At 35.8% G+C, this 16,067-nt stretch overlaps 1 protein-coding gene across 11 annotated transcripts in view; it reads left to right on the top strand.

The window, feature by feature from the left end:
- The window catches only part of PIEZO2 (piezo type mechanosensitive ion channel component 2), a 320,203-nt gene that overhangs the window by 262,916 nt on the left and 41,220 nt on the right, over nt 1–16,067 (top strand). For all 11 annotated transcript variants that reach the window (XM_083826665.1, XM_083826663.1, XM_083826662.1 and 8 more), the window contains 6 exons: nt 854–950; nt 2,809–2,968; nt 5,478–5,567; nt 7,197–7,318; nt 8,147–8,218; nt 12,131–12,234. In XM_083826665.1, coding sequence (XP_083682791.1) covers nt 854–950; nt 2,809–2,968; nt 5,478–5,567; nt 7,197–7,318; nt 8,147–8,218; nt 12,131–12,234 — 645 coding nt within the window. The remainder of the gene's footprint in view (nt 1–853; nt 951–2,808; nt 2,969–5,477; nt 5,568–7,196; nt 7,319–8,146; nt 8,219–12,130; nt 12,235–16,067) is intronic.

Genomic DNA, 16,067 nt, shown 5'->3' with positions numbered 1-16,067 from the left:
AGATCAGTTACACCGTCAATAAATAGTGCACATTCAACTAAACCTTTTATTTTAAACTAGAATTTTCAAGCCTAGTACTAGATGGAGTTGTTGTGTGACTACAAAATTACAAGCTGCATTCTGTTTTCCTTTAGAACTATTGTGAGCTTCAGGGGAAAACAGACACATTTTGTAATAGAATGTTAAACAGTTCTGCAAAGTATTAAAGGTTTTCTTACATTAATTAACTGTTTAGAACAAATTCTTGCAGTGGCATTAATAGGTGATTGAGACAAGGCAGTACTTAAAATTTTATGAAAGATAAATTTAGATTTATTCCTGGCAATTGCCTTTTAGCTTTGAATATTTAAGTGCTGGACTGAAAAGAGCAGACATTTTTCTTTTTACATTTATATAAGTCACTGTACTGAAATAAAATTGATTTATGAGTGGTTTGAATTTGCAAACGTTCTAAATGCTCACATATGTGCTTCATTTTATGCTTGGGAATTCAGTGGGGCCATGTGTGTGTTAAGTTAAGCTTGTCCGTGTATGTTTGCAAGTTTAACTCAGTGATTTATAAAAGTTGCTTAGCCGTCACACTGCATCACATGCCAGACATATCACTTTCTCTGCAAAAACACAAGCAAAACCTATATACCTGCTATCTCATGGATAATCAAAAGAACTAATTCTTGCTATGTGATGTGTGTTACTGCTAAAGACACTCTTACATCTAATCTGTTTTACTAATGAGATGTAATTCAGCCAATGGCAGTAACAATATTCTCAAGTAACGTAAGGAGATGCAATACTTTTCTTATCTTTATTTCTGCTATGTCTTGTTATATGAAACTGTTCTTTTACTTTCCAGATAGGAGCATGTGGCTACATTGAGTCATTAGTTAAGAATAGTTGCTGGTTGATTCAGGCATTTAGCCTGGCTTGTACAGTTAAAGGCTACCGTATCCGTAAGTATAGCTTGTTTTTCTTTGTAATTTCCTAAAAATTAAGTATCACCTTCAAAATCTCGTACCATATTTAAAATGTGCCCTCTCTTGACATAATACATAATACCTTGTGCAAATAGCTTACATGAGTTCAGTTAATAGAGCTTAGTCATATATGGACTAGCAAGACAAGGTATTGAAAATATTTCGTAGAAACAAGGGAGATACACAGAGAACTATTAACACCCCCACTCACATACACACAAACTGTGTTTGCTGTAAATGTACAATTTGGTGATATGGGAGTTTAACACAGTTTCTTGGTATCTGAAGTTCATGTGATACTTGGGTTTATGGTTTCGCCATACAAAGTGAGGTCAGTTACTAGCTCACCACCACTGCACAGAGAGGGCACCTTTTCTTAGTTGTAAACTCCCACTCCTTGCTGTGCAGCAGGTCTTGTGTTCAGCTCCTCAGAACCACTTCAACTCACTGAAATTGCAAGAGGCTAAGCCAGCATAAAAGTTATATTTTTTTTTGCAGGCAATTTTTTATGATTATTCTCAAGTTGGTAGTGATAACAGTGTGGGAGTGGTCGCATGAGTGGATGGAGGCAATAGAAGGGAGGGAGGAAGGAAGTATTAGGAACAAGACTCTTCACCTCTCAGTGAGCTATAAATTTGGCTCCACTTTGTCCTGGCACCCTGTGCTGACAATTTTAAAATACTTTTTTTTTTTTTCTTGGTGGAATTTAAAACCGAACTACTGTTTCATTTCAGTGAAGCTGCAGCAGAGTTCTGAATTCGTGTTTCAAAAATCCTCGCGTCTGATCCTAATAGATAAGTGGGCAATAGAGGTAAAGGAAATACCAAGTATCAAATTCACAAGTTAAATGGTGCCCAGTGGTTCTTGTATTATCCAAAACTTTTGGAGCAGAATCAGAAACTTAGACACGGCTTTCTGACTCCCCAGGGGATGGGCACAGCACGCTTAGAAACAGTTGGAGCTCAAACTTCAAGGTCTGGTAGGCTGGCTTGCTTGATTGTAAAGCCAGCTTTGAGTCAGAGTCTCTCCCTTGAGTCCTCTCCATTCTGTAGGGCAGTATAGGCCATTTAGTTTATAGTCTAGCTCCACAAAACCCAGTTTTAATTTTTGAGTATTCCCAAGAGAACTGTCTTTAGAGAATAAAGAAAGAAGGAAAGGAAGAAATAGCCAACGCCAAAATTTAGAGGCAGGAGGAATGGGATTTCCTCTCTGTCTTTCTCCTCCTGTCCCAAAGGAAGCAGTTTTGTGGTTTCAAGTATTTTTTTCTCTTCTGCAATGGAAAGAAACATCAAGGATTCCTGTGAACTGAGATGTGGAGAGGGAAAAGAAAAATATTAAGGGGTAGTAGTCAATTAAAAAATTATTTTGACAAAAATAACACACTTCCTTTTCATGTTGATATTGTTCTTAATAGAAAAAAGAGACAAACAGTTATTTTGAAATGAAAAAAAAAAAGAAATTTTATTCTAAAATGTGCTGAAATCAAATATTTCAAGTTAACCAAAACTACTACTTTCCCAAACTTTTTTTTTTTTTCCCCAAAAAATGCTTATTAGAACAGGTGAGTTTGCTTGAAAATTCTTCAATTCTGATGAATTCTCAGTTTTCATGGGATATCACATTGTTGGAAGCTTTCCAATTAGCTGTACAAGAAAATATACTTCAGTTGGAAGTGCATGTCAGTTTTCTCAAGAAAAATGAAATTAAAGTTCCTCAATTCAGGTCAATTTAAAGGCTTTATTTAAAGTAATTTTAAAGGCATTATTTAAATGATTAAGCATTGTAAAAGATACTTATTTCAACAGTTCTTAATGCTGATGGTTTCTTTTTCCAGCAACCAGCAATGTAGATTGTAAACTGCCTAGTGGAGAAGCAGGAATCATCTGGGACAGTATATGTTTTGCTTTCCTGCTGCTGCAAAGAAGAGTCTTCATGAGTTACTACTTCCTTCACGTGGTTGCAGATATAAAAGCTTCTCAGATCCTAGCATCAAGGTAACATAAAGTTTAAAAAAATAAACAGATTATTACTACTCCCATTACTACTGTACTTGTTTGTTTATGATATGTATTACCAATAGAGTCCTGTTAGTTAACGTTGATTTAAACAATCCATGCTAAAATAATAATTGCAAATCCAACTCTGACACAGCACACACAAGAAAACAAATTAATTGAGAATCTGATAGAAATTAAACCTACCAAACACCATCTGCTGCTCTCATAGCCTTAATTAAAAGCTGGGAAAGTTGATGTGTGTTGCAGCAGTCTCAGCATCAGTATGTATGAGAGCAAATGCCAGAGTTTCTAAGCCTTGGAAAAAAAAATACTTTGAGATCAGAGTCTGACACAATGGGCTTTAAGAATTGCATCTCCAAAAAATGTCACATCAGGAAAAATACAGAAAAGTTATGACATCTGGTTCATGAAGACCCCAAGTGTCAATCACTGAACTCCAACCTGGTGTGGCAAGAATTGTTACTCTGAGCCTGTTAGACATTTCCACAAGCATCCACTCACAGCTATCACTAGCACAACCATTCTTTGTTTGTTTAATAAAAGGCAGATCAGGAATGAAATTATTACTGATTTCAGTAAGACTTCTAAGGAATTACTTTGTTTACAATTGGATTAAAAGTATTATGGCAATTTTTAACCCCCCTCAAAAAAAAAAAAAAAAAACCATATGCATATCAATTTCCATCCATGTTTGAGGGCAAATTTGACTTGCATGTCCTTAAAAGCAGTCTTTTTTTATCTTTCTCTTATTCCCTCTCCAGGGATTTATTTAAAAAGGAGACGTGTTGAGATACCCATACTGACCAAAATTCATTGCTGTGAACAGAGCTACCTAAAGATCTATGCCTCAGTCCTATATTGCCTTTCTCAGATTTTTGCTTTGGGATTAATTTCAGTGCTAATGCCAAAGACTGTGGGATACTGCCATTTTGTAGCTTTTTGTGTGTGTGTTGTGTGTGTTGTCGAGTTGGACTCAATGATCCTTGTGGGTCCCTTCCAACTCGGATGTTCTATGATTCTATGATTTTATGTTCTCAGTGAATATAACACAAAGCAAAGTCATGCGTGTCAAAATGCCTCCTAAATTGGAAAGTTTTATCCAAAAGGAAAGAGCAGACTACTTTAAATGACAGTGGGCTGGGTTGAAAGAAACATGTTTGGTTTCTGCTTCCGACTTTGTGTCTTTTGGTGTCACGCTGAACCTACCTAGCTTTCAGTTCTCCAGCAGCAAAAGTGGAGACATACTGGCCTATGTCAGAAGCTTTGTAAAGATAAATGTATTAATGACCAGGAAGTACTGAGACATTACAGGAAGGAGGGTCATATAAACAGAGATGTTATTAATTTTTTTAGCTGGCTGCATGCCTTGCTAAAATCCAAGCTTTGAATTTATTTGGACTACGAAGACGGTCATATTTGGATTCAGACAGTATAGTCTGAGCCTGTCTTTCAGTTGAAGTTAATACTGGAAATATAAAGTCCTTACCCTAATAAAATTAAATTGTGATTCAAACAATAGTGACGAGGCTCTGGTTTCAGTTTTAAACAGTCTATATGAATTCAGGGGTGATCAAGCTGCTAAGGAGAACATGTCATCCCTTGTGGTACTTTACCATACTTCCGGACAAAAATGATTGCCAGTCTTGATTGTATTCCTTTGGAGAAAAAAAAAAAAAAAAAAGTTACTGTGGTTATCTTGCATATTACATGGAAAGACCAAAAATCTCACAGAAAAGGTGGTGAAAAATTATTTAGGAGTAGACTTCTGATGATCTTACTGAATTTCCAAAAAAATAAAAATGTATTTGAATCTATTCTACTTCTCTGAGAGAGTCTTTTTTGAGACTCTCCGAGAGCTCCTGAGTGAATAGTGAAGAATGGCTTAGACACACACAGTCTGTATATCCAAATTATTGAGTCAACTGCACATTTCTAATGAAATGGAGTTATAAGTCATTCTTTTGGCACACCAGAAACCTGCTGAAGGATTTGTGCCATCAGATTGAAAGCAAGGTAATGTTCAGAGGGTGAAAGTGAAGTTGAAGTGGTCCTGGATAAAGGCAAAAGTCCTGAGGTGGCCTTTGCTCACAGCTTCCTGGAGACCGTGGCAAAGGTGCAAGATGATTACAATGCTGAAATAAGTATAAAGACCAAATCCTGGAATTGTGCAAGAAGTTCTAACTCAGTCTTGAATCCATCCATGTTCTACATTCAGAATTGGAAACTCAAATCTCCCATCAGTGGCTAGAGGAACTTTTACGCTGAGTAGGGATCACAGTGTTTGACCCAGCTCTTGAAATAATTAACTCTAAGCAGATCAGTATTCTGTATTCGTTGATTATTTCTTCCCAGCCTTGGATTGACTTTGTTTGACTAAATACTATACAGAGGGAACACAGTTCTCTGATTAGCTGGCATACAGGAAACTTGGAAACATTTACACTTTGCTCTCCTTTCCTTTCTTCCGTCCCTGTTTCTGCTGTAGGGGTGCTGAGCTTTTCCAGGCTACGATTGTCAAGGCTGTAAAGGCAAGAATTGAAGAAGAAAAAAAATCAATGGATCAACTGAAAAGACAGTATGTATTTATATATACACACATACACATTTTGTATATATTTTTCACTGATTCTTGGCATTTATCTAGCATTTTGTGTTATAGAAACGCTGATTAGGTTTTTGACGTATGTTTTTGCAACTACAGAAATGGTGCTCTATGCACTCAGAGGTCTTAGGTAGTTCAGTATCACACAGTTTGAGAGTCATCTTTTCCAGAAAGACACGTACTGCATAACCTAAACATTCATTTAAAAGCAGAATCACATTTCTAGGACCAAAGGTTGCAAGGTTGACATAAAAAATCATTCTGAAATGTATTGATGCATCTACTCCTCAGTGAGCCTGAAATTATAATGGAAACAGATGTTTTATATAAAGAGAGATGTGAACATCACTGCTCATTCTGAAGGCTCTTCTAAATCTTAGAAATCTAATGATGACAAGTTAACAGGATCAGCATTTAAGTGTTCCACACTTGAGTATCATAGCAATGTGACCATATAGTCTTCTCTTTAAGAGATGGTTTATGATATTACATGCTATATGTTGTTTTCTGGTAGAGTCCAGCTCACTTTGTGGTTTTTGTTATCCTATTTTGTGTGGTATGAATGCATGCAATGTGAGAAAACATGAAAAACAAGTAATCTTTCTTTCTTTCCTTCTTTTTCCTTCCTTCCTTCCTTCCTTCCTTCCTTCCTTCCTTCCTTCCTTCCTTCCTTCCTTCCTTCCTTCCTTCCTTCCTTCCTTCCTTCCTTCCTTCCTTCCTTCCTTCTTTCTTTCTTTCTTTCTTTCTTTCTTTCTTTCTTTCTTTCTTTCTTTCTTTCTTTCTTTCTTTCTTTCTTTCTTTCTTTTTCTTTCTTTCTTTCTTTCCTTCTTTCCTTCTTTCCTTCTTTCCTTCTTTCCTTCTTTCCTTCTTTCCTTCTTTCCTTCTTTCCTTTCTTTCTTTCTCTTTCTTTCTTTCTTTCTTTCTCTCTCTCTCTCTTTCTTTCTTTCCTCCTCTCCTTCTTTCTCTTCTTCTCTCCTCTCTCCTTCTTTCTTTTTCTCCTTCTCTTTCTTTCTTTCTCTCCCCCCTTCCTCCCCCTTCTTTCCCCTCTCTCTTTCTCTCTCTCTCTCCCTCTCATCTCTCTTGTCTCTCTCTCTCTCATCTCTCTCTCGTCTCTCTCTCTGTCTTTTTCTCTCTTTGTCTCTTTCTTTCACTTCTAGTCCAGTAGTTGTATTGAAATCACTTGTAACTGTTGTTTGTTTTTTTTTACTGTTGCCTGTCAAAATGTGAAAAACTTTAAAGGCTTAAAAGGCTAGATCATGCTAACTGTTTACAGGGTTGCAAGAAGGAGAATTGAAGGTTTTCCTGCATCTGAAATGAAAATTAAACCAGTTAAAGTGAACCAGGTGAAGATATAGCACAAGTAGTGCAGGAACAGCCACTGTCCTGATGGAGTGGCCAGTTTCAGGTTCATGACTGGTCCAGACAGCCTCTTCAGAGCCATTTAACTCTTTATTTTTAAAGGCAAGATTAGTGACAGTATGGAATGGATATTTCCTATAGAAATGTTAGTGTGTGTGTGTATTGATGTGTTTAACAGCTGTTTTTCAGGGGGGGTCAAAAGGGGTGAAGACCAGAATATAATAAGTTTCTTCCTTTTGCTAGAATGGATCGCATCAAGGCCAGGCAGCAAAAATACAAAAAAGGTAAAGAGAGGATGCTAAGCATGACACAGGAGTCCTCAGAGGGGCCTGAGATTCGGAAGGTTTCTGAAGAAGATGATGAAGGTACTGTTAGCTATTGTTGTGCCATAATTGCAGTTGAGCGCTAAAGACCTCATAGATCTGGTAGTTGGCCAATTGAGAAATTGTTCTTCAAAACTGTCATCACGGAACAAGGTTGTTTGCTCAGTAACATTTTGGAGCTTGATTCAGGCAAAAAAAGAAAAAAAAATCTGAGATTTTGTACTGCAAGAAGACTTAGAGAAAACAGTTTGCCTTGAGATTACTTTTGGCTGATTTCAAGTTGTTGGCAAAGAGCCAAATAGCAGCAGAGGTTTGTTTTGAACAAACATATTGTTTATAAACCACGGTGTAACAAATAGGTAGAAATCACATGTTTCCAGCAAGGGTTTTCGGATGCTGTGAGGCCTTTTTCAGTCACTGAAATATTTGTATATTTTTTAACGTTGTTTAAAATACGGAACATATAAATGAAACCTATTTAATGCCACATTTCCAGCACTGACTTAGGATCAACATTTACTGGATATAAAATTATGGAGCCTGAAATGTAGGGGGATTTATGAGGAGGGAAAATATTTTCTTCTTGATATTACAGGGAAGTGTGACTGTATGTTTAAAAAAAAAAAAAAAAAGAACTTAACTTTAAGCTGTTTTAGAGTAGAATGCTCTTCTAACTGTTGCATAAACTAGAATATTTGTGCTGGGTGGTCATGCTTCTAAATGTTTTTTATATTGATTATATTCAGTAGATCTAACATCTGATATGCTCATGAAATTTAGCTCTGTTGAGAGAAATGAAAAATGATTAATCAGTGTAAGAAACATGTTTCTCATTTTGTAAAATTAATGTTTGGACATATTTTATTTTAGGAGAAGCAGACAAAGAGAAAGCCAAGGGCAAAAAAAAGCTGTGGTGGCGGCCTTGGGTTGATCATGCTTCCAGTAGGTTTTCTCAATCATCTTACAAATATGTGGATTTAACCCTTATATCCTTGACCAGAATGAAGGCATTCCCATGACCTGTTTGTTTTATGCCTGATTTTATGATTGTGACTTGATAGAAGTCTTGTTTATTTTATCAAGTGATTTCTACTACTATCTTCAGATAATTAACTTAACCGTATTTTGAATTTCTTTTTGTTGGAAGCACAGCTTATGATACTTTGGACATTTTTAGAAAGGTATCAAATCAGATAAAAAACATGTTCCAAAAAGAATCTATTTTGACTTCAAAAGTCTCAACTTTCCTCTACTGCAAAGCACAATATATTTAAACATGTGAAGGTAAAGGTTTGCCAATGTATTCTAAGATTAGTCATAATTTCTTTTTCGTATACACACATCATATATCTTTTTTACGGTTCATCAGTCAGTCTACCGACAGCTATAGAAATATGAGTACCACAGTAAAGCAGCTAGACTGTTCCCAGGGCTAGGCTGCACAGTGCACAGCTGAATATCACACTTTAACGTGCTGTTGATGCCAGTTGTTTTGTTATTTCTATATTTTCTCTTTATCTAAGAGTAAAAATATGTTCAGCCTTGTTCACGAGAAATTAATAGTGAGTGCTCCTCATATCATTGTTGCATAATGACATTCTAATTTGTTTCTATCCCGGTCCAGCCAGTCCAGGTATACAGTAGAGTTCTTCCCTACATTAAGGATTGGGTGAAACAGAATAAAACTGAGTAGACTGCAGATTCAAATCTGATGTCCTTCTATGGGATCTTTATTTATGGAAAACAGACATATTTAACTATTTAATAACTTACTTCTGAAGATTTTAAAAATATTCAAGTGTACAGCACTGACCAGAGTTAAATATGAATATCTATATTGTGCCTGGTCATTTAGTTTAACAAGAAGTACTCCCAGTAATAATGTTACATATCTACATTCTCCTTCATTTATGTATGTGTATTTGTTTATAACTCCAGCATATATATAGCCAATAGCATTTTAACAGAATGTCGAATGCTTATTTCTATCAAGTCACAAGTAAACTGTGTCTCTATTTTTATTTTTCTAAAGGGCACACTGCCACTTTAGAGAGACCTATCCCTTTTCAAAAGTCTTGTGAAAACAAACTTATTGTCCTGTAGTTTCATTGAGAACAATAATGACAAAACAGATCAAAACTGTAATTTGTGAGTTTTTACTGTCGAATTTCAAGCTACAGTGATTTTGAAGGAATGGGATATGGTCTCCTGTTTATTCACCACTGGTTTTGTAGTGAGAAGAACTGCTCAAAGAGGGACAGTGACTTTGGCTTTTACTTATTTCACCCTCATTATTTGATGTCCTCAGGTGGCAACTTAAGTTTTAGTATTTAAACAGTGAGCATTCTTGAAATTATCTACTGCAATAATGCAAAACCTTGTGGGAAACATCATAGACCCTGATCCTGCATACAGTGATTGCCTGCCATGTGGCTTACTTTCCCTAGTCAGTGAAACTTGGCACTTACAGTAGGTGTTCGCAGGCTTACAAACTGGAGATAGGGTGATATTCCCCATCTATCATTCCCCATCTATCCTTTTGAAACATTGAGCTGTAACCCTGCAGCATGTGGCTGTTCTTCTCAGTAAATGGGGTTGTGGCTGTGACTGTATATATACTGTTAAGGTTGTTGAAGCTGAAAGTTTTATCCCAGTTCTGATGTTTAATTTAGATTGTCATTGTTATTCTTATACCACTTGTTTTATTTATTCTGCAGAAAGATACCTCATTTTATATCCATAGGAATTAAAACTCAGTTATGAATTTGGGTCTGAGTAGAAAAGGTGAAAACATTTGTGAGGGTTTCCTCATTGACACTCATACTCTCCCTTTCAGGGAGGTATGGTTCCTTTGTGCTTGTGGGTTAGATATGGAGCCCCACAAAGATCAGCAGGAGTTAGGGCCACATGCTTAGAGGTCCCCAGCTTCTCCTGGATCACAGAGTTGTGTCTGATGCAGTGGGAAAGATGGAGTTTGCAGCTGTCCTGGGGAGCTCTTTCCATCTGGGCTCAAGCAGGTGCTGATGTTATGCTGGCTTCTCCTGCAAGACTGCCCTTCTGTCTCCTCCCTCTCATCCCACATGGAAAGCCTGCAAGTCCCTTTTCTCAGTAGGAGAAAGTCTCATTTTGCATCAGGAAGGGTGGGGGAGAGAAGAGTGTGGCTGAGTCCAGTCTAGCCACGAATTATTTAACTAGTAACATTTGGTCTATTTAATAATCCCTGTAGGTGACACACTTCTTACTCCATTTTGATGTGTGCAAGAATGCATTATTGCTATTCAATCATACCTCCCTCTTTATTTGTAAAAGAGATGTAATTGCTACATTATGGTGTCCCCTTAGATATATTTTAACGTAAAAATTTTGGAGAGAGATCATTTTTGAGTTGTTTTCTGCCAGCTCAGGCCTTCCAAGTCTGACTGGCTGCTGGGTTCTGAGACTATAAGGAGCTGCACCATGGTGTAGTTTCCTCTAGATGCCAGACTTTATCCTGCTGATCTTTTGTGTGGACAATTTCCTTTGCTGCTTATGAGGCACTTTTTTATGAAACAGAACTGCAGACTACTGCCTCTTAAAATACATTTATCTCTTCATTGCATTTTAAATGGGCTTTCTTAGAAGGCCCTCTACCAAGCAATTAATTTGCTTGACCCAAGAAATTTCCAGACTTTCTTTCAACCTCCATTCAACGACTAGAACTGCTGAAGTGGACTCTATCCCTCTGCAGGGCTTTCAATGATGTTACAAAGTCATAACTAGGCACATGATTTTCTCTGTGAGGGAATTTTAGATGCTGAAGTTATGACCTAATGGAGTTCTGGCAAATTTCACGGTGTGCTTACCCTGAGGTTTCTACTCTAGTTATGTGTGACCACCTATGTACAGAGGATCTGTGTAAAATTCAAGGTATGATTGAATAGAATTAAAGCTATTGTAAGTTTTCCAGAAATGTATAATGAGGGTTAAATACACTTTTCTATATAAATATGTGTATCCAGATTGGGTAACATTTCATCTAAGTAACTCTTCTTTTAAAAATTTCAGCTTAAATGCAGAAATTATTTACCAGTGTTCACTGCTGAATGTAATGCTGTGATTTTGATTTTTCTCTTGCTCATTATCTTATTTTTTCTTTCTTTTTTTTTCCCTTGTTTATTCATATAGGCCTTTTACCATCTGAGAAATAAAAACTTTGCTTCTGTTCAAGGATATAAGGCCTAGCTTATTCACTGTGCATCTTTATTGTATCAAGGTTTCAGATTGTTTCTGAATCCATGGGCAAAAAATTGAAACTCATTTCTGATCACATTAATAGAATCCAAGTGATTTGTTTTAAACAAACCAAGGTTTTCCATTACCTGATCAAAACTTAAAAGTTTGAAGAAAGCATTAACTTATACCATCTCATCCCCTAGTTTGAAGGATGCCTGAGCATTTTAAAGAGCAGTTCTGTATTTTTTGTCCAGTGGTACTGTTTGTATAAATTCATTTATTTACCTGCTGGGCTCTTTTAACTCCTTCAGATAACCATTACTTCTCAATTCATTTAAACTAAATTGCCATTTTTTTCTAAAATTTTTAACCTAGTAACCTGATGTACTTCAAGCTTTTTCATTACATTTTCTTCTCATGGTGATGTTTCCTTAGTTCTTGTACAGTTCTCATTCATGCCCAAAAGTATCACAGACTAACATCAGATAAGTTGCCTGAGACCTAGTCATCTCTTGCTTCTTCTCTGTTTTCACCTCTCCTGATTATGAACATATAAATCACTGTCTGGCTGTTTAGAGATATTGAGGCAGTTCAGAATAGAGCTTTTCAAAAAAAAATAAGAAAAAATTTTGTTTCACTTAGTGGTCAGAAGTGGAAATTATTATTTGTTTGAGACGGATAGTGAAGAGGAAGAGGAAGAGGAGAAAAAAGAAGAGGAAGAGCCTCGAAAAAAGTCTGCATTTCAGGTACTTTGTAGTAATTTGCTTGGTAATTGACAACTGAAAAAAAAATAGGCTTCTCTTAACACAGGCTTATATGTTAAAGCAACTAGTACATCTAAAGTACATCTGAAAAGTATTGGAAATGAAATTTCTTGCCAATTTAAAATGCAATTTTGCCTGTTTTAAGCATTGCCAAATTTCTACAAGAACTATACTGAAATCATATCTTCATTCACTTATGCTGAAGGAAAACAAAAATCAAAAAGCTTCAGAATCTGAGCTTTATTTTCTCCATTGCAGTATAGACAAGTGAGGAAGCTGTCTTGCCTCTGGCAATCTTGTAGAATGCTTCAATGGTTTTCTGGTTTTCAGTAGATGTTATCATTCTGGGAAGAAATTATCCCAAGAATAAGCAACTTTTCATGGAAAAGAAACCATACTTTAAAAAAAGCTTTTTTTTTTTTTTTTTTAAATCATCATCACTTTATCTCCTTTCTTTTAAAGGATTATTTTAATTAATATGTTGGCATTTTAAGTGATGGACTGTTGAAGTAAGAGGATATTGTAATGTTAAAAAGGCAGCTGAAGTTTCCTAACTGGTTTCCTGTATGTGGCTTGCTTGATGTTAGGTAGTACCAAGTATGGGACATACTGGCTTAAATTAAGGACTTGGGTGAACAAGTTAGTGAAACACTAATGCATGTAGGATTGCTGTAATCTTTATAAAATTTAAGTTTTAGTTGTTGAAGAATTTTCAGAAATACTGCAGAATGTTTTTAGGTCCTCAACTCTAAAATCTTAAGCAAACAGGTAAATTTTTGCAGATGACTCTTCCCAACCATGAAAGCTCACATTGCTCCATAAACAATGCATTACTGAAAGCCCAGCCCAAGCAAGAGTAAATAACTGCCTCCATGCTGCTCTATTTCTTATGTCAATAGCGTTCAAGCAAAGCTTCCCAGGCCATATTACTGAATTACAAGAATAATTGTTTTTGTTTAATTAATTGATTTGATGTGCCTTTATTTTATATACTGAAATTACATTAGTAATTAATTAAATTTACTAAACTGCCTGAGTGGTTATAATGTGGAAAGATTTTTTCCTGACCTAAAAAAAGGCAAAACCAAATCTGGATGAAGTATGATGTAAGGTTTATTTTCTACCATTTACACTTTTTTTTTTGTATATATGGCATTAACTCACCTTGATCCATAGAAGTGGCTCATAAATTTCTAGCTCATCTTTCTTTTCATGCAGCTGTAGCAAAGAGTTCGCATTCTTGTTTCTGCTGTTTTTAAGGAAAAATGTTGACAACATTTTGTTAAGATGTGTTGATGCCAAGCACTGAGATTTTAACTGTTCTAAATTGAGGTCTGAAGTTAATACAATTCTTTCTCTTAATGTGGTTGGTTATGCATTTGCTCTTTGTTGCTGTTGTTCTGCTGCTGTTGTTGTTGTTGTCTTATTTTTTAAAACACAGTACAGAAACCATTAATCTGAGATTGGAAGATCTGGTGTTTATTTCAGAACTGCAGCTAGATATTCTGTATAAGTGACCAGTTCTTCAATATGTGCTACGTGAAGATGTTGGGTAGCTTCATGTAGGAGAGTAATTGTCTGGAACAGAAAATTACATTTGTTTATGAAACGGTTGTTCGTCATTAGGTCACCGTGCTTCATATGCCTTCCATCACATGTGAACGTGGTCTTAATAAAAATACTAGAAAAGCGAACTTGTTTTGTGGCAGAACCTGCTGAAGAATTATTATTTTTTAATTATTTCTTTTAGTGTAAATTGTCTGCAATAGTCACCTCAAGGGTTAACGTAAAGATTTTGTTTGTTAGATAATGCAGGCACTTAAAATGATCTCACTGAAATTTTATTGTGAACATCACACATGATCTTTTTTCCACATTGGAGCCAATGAATGTAAACTCAATAATCTAGGTATAATCATGCAGTAGATACTTTCTATTAATATTTTCTTGTTTTCTACTAATTGCTCTTGCTTTGTCCTTCTTTATAGAGAGCTATTGGAAAATTTGCTTCAGCCATTTTAGCCTTGCCAAAGTCTATCATTAAACTACCCAAAACTATTCTTCAATATTTAATCAAAGCAGCAAAGGTACTTGACATTTTGTGAGTGCTCAGTATGTGACCCATCCCATAGATCCTGGTGTAACATATACCTTTGTCCTTGTCTGCATTTTTCCTCTTATATGAATAATATGAAAAATAACAACAGCCAAAGCTTCAGTCCTAGTAAATGCAATACATTTCTTACTTTTGGAGTGGTCAAGCCCCAAGAAAAGCACTCTGTCTTGCCTTAAGTACAACCCTAGAGAGAAAATGCAGACACAAATTCTTGATTTCTTCTGTTACTGCTGTACAAGATGGTCACATCGACTTGCATGCATCTTATGGGCAATGTTGTAATTGATCTCAGAAAGCTGGTAAAATATTTTTAGAAGATACATTCTGTTGCAACAACACCCCTCCCCCCCCTTTTTTTTAATCTCACTATATTTCTGGTCTTCACGATCTTAATATCTGTACATCTTCAACATTTTCTCATCTTCCTTGGATATGTGTAGCATTTCCTACCTTTGCCCAGTGGTAAAAATTGGAAGTAATATACATATATGTACCCAGTTAGCTCTTAAAATATCCACTGCTTAACATAAGTAGTTGTAATACATTTATTAATGTATTTTCTTCATTCTAATCCACTGCTTTCTTCCAAGTATGCCTTTTATCTCTGAATTCTTTATTCATACTATGGCTGTGGCTAGCTTACAGCTTCTAAGCTAATTTTTCAATAGTAGATATTGGCAGTTTCTAACTTTCAGTAAGTAACGTGTTGCTGTTTTGCTTAAGTGTCACCATTCCTTCAAATTACCTTCACTGGCAAGTGCCTATTACAAAGGAAAGAGAAAACATCACCTCTGATCCTACATAGTTTTTCACGTGGTGCTTGTTTTGGACATCGTACATATAAAAATAAATGTACAGACCTTGAGAGATTTGAAGAGAACATTCTAATCAACAGTACCAAAATAATTTTCTCTCCATTACTGCATACATGAACAAAACAGTACAAAGGTTTTTTTCCTTTTTAAATCCAGTAAAAGTCATATTGACATTTTTTTTTAAATTGCTTTTAATGTTCCAAAGCAATTTGTGTCTGCAAATTTTAAGAATATAAATAAACCAAGTAGTAATTTACTGTTGTGTCCTGCACGGGGCAGCTCCAGCTTCACTGAGATATGCATGTGCTTCTGTCTTTACGTGCATGTTTGTCTTGTGACTTAATAGAGCTAGTTTATCACTGTGCTTTATTTTCAGACTTACGCATGTATCTCTGGGTTTCCTTGTGTCTGTTACCAGTCTGTGTTGATTAGAAATAGAAAAAAAAGGATAGTGCCAATCAAAGATGATTTTCACTATTGAATGAAAACCATAAAAGGAACAAAAAAAAAAATCCAAAATAGCTGTGGGGAAGAGTTAGTCTGTGTTATTCACATTTTGTTTCAAATGGGAAAAATGGGTATAAAAGTGTTGCTGCTTTTTTCTCTAGCCTTACCTCACAGCTTGAGCAGAGCCATTCAATAAGTTACTTCTTGGTAACTTCTTTTAACTTTTTTTTTTCACTGTTATTGTATTTATAATATTTTGTACCAATTTCATGCTTAATGTAGTCATGCAAGTCAACAGACTGTTGATCTGAGTGAGTACTGTGAGCAGGATTTGGCCTCATTAAATCCCCTTGATACATGTATCATCGTCCCTGTTTTACAACTGGAAAAATAGTAGCAGAAGGGTTCATAAGTGACTTACCTGAAGCACCACAGAG

This window comes from Anser anser (genome assembly GCF_964211835.1).
Source record: "Anser anser genome assembly, chromosome: 2".
In the NCBI taxonomy this organism is placed as follows: Eukaryota; Metazoa; Chordata; class Aves; order Anseriformes; family Anatidae; genus Anser; species Anser anser.
Note: the sequence above shows the minus strand (reverse complement) of the source record. Positions and strands in the feature narration are given on the sequence as shown.